Source organism: Nuphar pumila, chromosome 1 (genome assembly GCF_984573655.1).
Source record: "Nuphar pumila chromosome 1, dmNupPumi1.hap1.1, whole genome shotgun sequence".
NCBI classification, from domain to species: Eukaryota; Viridiplantae; Streptophyta; class Magnoliopsida; order Nymphaeales; family Nymphaeaceae; genus Nuphar; species Nuphar pumila.
In genome coordinates this window covers 37,578,315-37,583,322 of record NC_143249.1, presented here as the reverse complement: position 1 = coordinate 37,583,322, position 5,008 = coordinate 37,578,315, and the positions used below count along the sequence as shown (strand labels likewise).

The 5,008-nt window shown below is 35.0% G+C and overlaps 1 protein-coding gene across 1 annotated transcript; it reads right to left on the bottom strand.

Moving 5' to 3' along the window:
- Positions 1–381: 381 nt before the first annotated feature.
- LOC149848718 (uncharacterized) lies at positions 382–4,762 on the bottom strand. The gene is made up of 10 exons (XM_089997125.1): positions 4,628–4,762; positions 4,388–4,462; positions 4,136–4,270; positions 2,061–2,130; positions 1,750–1,982; positions 1,464–1,664; positions 1,280–1,372; positions 1,101–1,202; positions 673–999; positions 382–562 (listed from the first exon to the last, which is right to left on the bottom strand). Exons 1-9 carry the CDS (start codon positions 4,628–4,630, stop codon positions 673–675), a joined length of 1,239 nt encoding a protein of 412 aa, XP_089853251.1. The 5' UTR covers positions 4,631–4,762; the 3' UTR covers positions 382–562.
- Positions 4,763–5,008: the final 246 nt, after the last annotated feature.

Sequence of the window (5,008 nt, the reverse complement as noted above, 5' to 3'; positions counted from 1 at the left end):
ATACATACACAAAATTATATATATATTTCTTCATTCAACTCCTCATAACAACCACTGTAACTCGAACATTCGCATTTGAAGTATTACAAAAATACAAAATTTAAAGCACACATATACACAACTATATATATATTTATTCATTCAACCCTTTGTAACTCCAACATTCGTAATTTCAACATTCATATTTATTCCTTCAACCCTTTGTAACTCCAACCTTTGTAATTTCAACATTCATATTTATTCCTTCAACCTTTTGTAACTCCAACATTCATATTTGAAGCTCCAAGAAACACAAGATTTAAAGCAATACATACATACACACAGAACTATATATATTTTTCTTCAACCCTCCATAGCTCCATCATGCACATATTCAACCCGTTGTAATAAAGTTCACGCATATATTCAAACCAATATGAAAAAATTCATACATATAAACAATGTCAAATAACAAAAAAAACAAGTTTTGTTTCAAATATGTACATACAGTTTGAGAGTTCATGAATTACATAGGGGGAATACAGTAGTAGAACCGAAGGTGTACTACGCTTGTATACGAGGCCTGTCAATAAATATAGATGAAAATTTTACATAGATATAGATATATATATATATATATAATCAAATACAAATTCATGTACAAAATTAGAATCTTTAGTTATATCAACTTACCTAAGAAGCGTGTGAGGAAGTTGCTTGATTGTTGTTCACCATTCTCAATAATAACTCATTTATCTTTATGAGCTCAGATTGAAAACCTGTGAGTTGTTCTTGCATTACATCTATCTTCTCACGATACACAGTGTTTTGATGCAAGAGTTCTGCTCGGCTTAAACTTGCACCGAATATATTCTTGCTGGAGACCCCCATGCCAAACATCCGTACACGTCCATATTTGTCTGGTCCTAAAACCTGAGAAAGGACATCTTCTCGTGATGGGTCATCCACGGATGCATCCGACATCTGAGACAAATGAGCTATCTTGTCTCTTATCTCCATCTGCAAAACAATGTATTAATTCAATAAGAATTACAAATTTTGTTTTCATATATAATTTTTCTATGAATAACAATGAACCTAATAAAGCAAACAGGCTTTACCATCGCTTGATTTGTTTCCGCTCTAACAACCCCAGGTTTTTTGCTGGTACGGGTCATGCAAAACATCTGCCCTCGAGAAAGCTCCACCCCATCATCACCAACCTATGAATAAATGAAATATGATTAAAAAGTGTAAAGTCATATACATAATTGACAACAATGCAAAATATGATACATACATTCTCTTCTCGATATCGTGCGAAACTCTTTGTACCCGTAGTGTGCGGAAATTTTTGTTTGGCACGAATGGTTGTGTTTTGTGTACTTAACACCTATAAAGACATGTAAGTGAGATATATATACACTATTACAATCAAATATAATGAATGCATATAACATTAACATATAATAAAAAATGCAAACCTTCGATTGATGAGAATCAAAATGACGCATTAAACATTCCCATTGATCGTCAGGGATGTAAGGTGGACATGTGGCTAGGCGTTCCTCAAAAGTACTATGTTGCTTATAAATCATCCTAAGCTCGAACCTGAAGTTTCTCCAGGCTCTAGCGTATTCCTTCAACACCCATCCCTTCATCATCTCCGGAATTTCATATTTTTCCTGCATTAATAATATACCTATTATTGAAAGAATAATTGTTAAAGATCAAATCAATTACAATATATATATAAGAAAATATACATACCAAAATTGAAGCCCAAGCATCCTCCTTGTACGAATTTGGTAATGCACGCCAGGTAAAAAAATGTAAAGGTGTCTGACAAGGATCTCGTGCAATGGTTCCTATAAAACTACTAAGGTATTGGGCCTCTCGCCCAATGGGTTGTCCATACTGATTAATGACAACCTTATGCTTTTGTCCTGGGCGAAGGCATATAGTAGCCAAAGCACGTGTACGGCCTCTTGTCCTCCTAACTACTGCATTGAAATACATGCATTGATAATTTGTTAGTTATCATAAACAACAATACATTGTCAACATGACATAGCAAATACCTAATGACTCATTAGGAGATTCGGATTCTTGCGACGATGCTTGTGATGATACTAGTTGAGGATTTCGCATCTGTTGAAAATTGAATAATAAATTAACATTTAAATTATGTATAAGAAAAAAACAAATTTAACATGCAATTTCAGAATAAATTACACAATTAAGAACTAAAATGCAAAACCCCTAAAATCTAAATCATATATGAGAAAAAAATAAGATTTAGCATGCATTCACTCAATAAATAACAAAATTAAGAATTAAAATAAAAAAACTCAAAAAATCTAAATTATATATAAAAAAAGTTTTAATATGCATTCACATAATAGAAATTAAGAATTAAAATATAAAACCCTTGAAATCTAAACCCTATATAAAAAAAATGAAATTAATATGCATTCACTAAATAGATTACAAAATTTAGTATGCATTCATTTATAAAAGAGAGAGTGGAAGGAGAAAAGTGAAAATAAACGTAGACATAAGAAAAGTTAAATGGTCAAAGGGAAGGAGAAAAGTCACATTGGAAGTAGAGTGAAGTAGAGTGAGACAATGAATTGAAAGAGAAAGGTGGAAGGGGCATTTGAGAGAGAAAGAGAAAGGGTGAAGGGGAAAATATGGGAAGGGAAAGGTCAGCATGCCTTGGGGAGGTGTGTGTAGGTTGGGCATTAAACACTCATTGATAGTTGGTTTAAGAAAAGTTAAATTTGGAGAGAGATAAAAAGAGGAGAGAGAAAGGTCAACTATGGGAAGAGAACGGTCAACATGTCTTGGAAGCATTGAATAGGTTGACATTAAATGCCCAGTGATGGTTGGTTTAGAAAGAGTTAAATTTAGAAAAAAAAATTAATGAAAGAATTAAGAGGTGTACTTGGGGAGATGAGAGAGGGAGACTGAACGACGGGTGCCTTGACCCGTGGTCATTGATCATTAAATATTTTTTTCATAAAAAGTAACATTAATTAAAATATTAAATAAATAAAAATAATGAATGAAATTCTTAAGAAAACCATTTTTTATTGGCCAAGAAGAAGGCTATAGTCACTTTAATTCCAAGTTCTCTTACAAAAGATTGGGACACACACACACACACACACACACACACACACACATACACACTCCAAACTTGTTGTCCAGTTTGTGGCTTGCCCTTTTTTTTCCTCCCTTTTTAAGAAATACTTCTATAGTCTCTACCTCTGTATATGGGTGTGTGTTTATTTATTTAATTATTAGGTCATGACCCCATTATGTCATTTATGAATAGAAAACATCATTTTTTTTCCAGTTTTGTTGGTCAATGTTGTCAGCAAAGATGTGTATCAGCCTGTATCCGCAGATATGTATGGTATCAATAGAAAATCAATACTCATCACCCCTGAATCGGTTAGTTTTAAATAACTGTAAAAACACACTATTTTTTAAGAATTTTTTAATATTATTTTAATGGTTTTAACAAGTGTCAAGTTTTGATTGACAAGCCAATAAAGAACAATTCACTTGAGTATCGCTATAGGTAGATACAGCTGAATCGTTGACCAAGCGATTCAGGGCCCATATAAATACTGACCCCTATGTAATTGTACTCTGCATGGCCTCTTGGACGGCACAATTAAGACATGTAACCAGGTTTTCAACAGCTTGAAAAATCAACAGCCCAGAATGTTGGAAAATTCACGGCTCAAAAAAACATGTTTTCATGTCAAAAAACGTGATTCAAGGTGCAAACCCTAGTCAGAACGAGCTGAACGCATCCATGAGATCGGATTAAGTTGATACAGCTCACACCTGTGTGAGTGTATTATTTACTTATTTATATTTCAAACTATAATCTAGGCTTGCACCAACGAAGATGGTTAATAAACTTATATTTAAAAACCTAAATATTCAAGACTGAGGATGGATGTAGCCGTATAATAAAAATGCTCAATGCGGACAGATATCACATTAAAAAAAAAATTAAAAACAAATTCTTTCTTTGCACGCCCATAACCACAAAAACGAATCCAAAAGCTGAAACACCAACATGGACAGAATAACGAGAAAAGAATGAGAGGAATATATAAGTGGAGAAGCGAAATACCCTCAATCTGTCGGACAAGATCGACGGAGTGATGAGATTATTCTTGAGGACCTCAGTGGATCGCTTATCATAGCTCGCCTGATCGAAGAGGACCAGGCTGTTAACCTTCTCCTTATCCTTCCCCTTGCTCGATTTCTGCACAATCCAAAACTCAAACCCTCAACCCCCTAAAAAAATCCCACGGAAGAACAAAGTAGAAACCAATCAGGTGCAACGAGATCTCCTATAGAGAAAAAAGGGAAAATTTCCCACCTTCTTCTGTTTGCCACCGCCGGACTTTGCGGGCTTCGAAGCAGCCGAGGGAGCAGCCTTCTTCTTCTTAGGCGCCTAAAACAAACAGAAAAAAAAACGGAATAATCGACCGAGAGATCACCACAGAAAACGAACGGGAGCTCGAAAGATCTGTCGGAAACTTCCCGATTTCTCATCTACGATATGATAGAGATTTAAGAGGAATCCGATATTACGTTCGTCTCATAGAGATTCACTCACCATTTTTCTTAGGGAGATTGGATCTCTCTCTCTCTCTCTCTCTCTCTCTCTCTCTCTCTCTGCGGCGCTCTGGTTAGGGTTTCGGAAAAAAAGGGGAACAGTGAGGTTTTTGCGGGTTTTGTACGCCCTATATTTTTGCCAATGTGCCACTTTTTGTTAAAAGAAATTTTAAATGAGCCTGATTAGCAAATATCGCTTTTCACAAAGGCACCCCTCGAAAATTGAAAACCCTAAGGCTTTGTTTGGGGCCGTGTTGGAGGGATTTGCAAGAAAATATAAAAACTGGAAATGAGTTTTAGAGTGGTGAATTGTTTGGAAGCATAGTTAACTCTTTCAAGGATTCAGGCTTTTAGCTCCTCATTATTCTTTCTCCATGTTTGG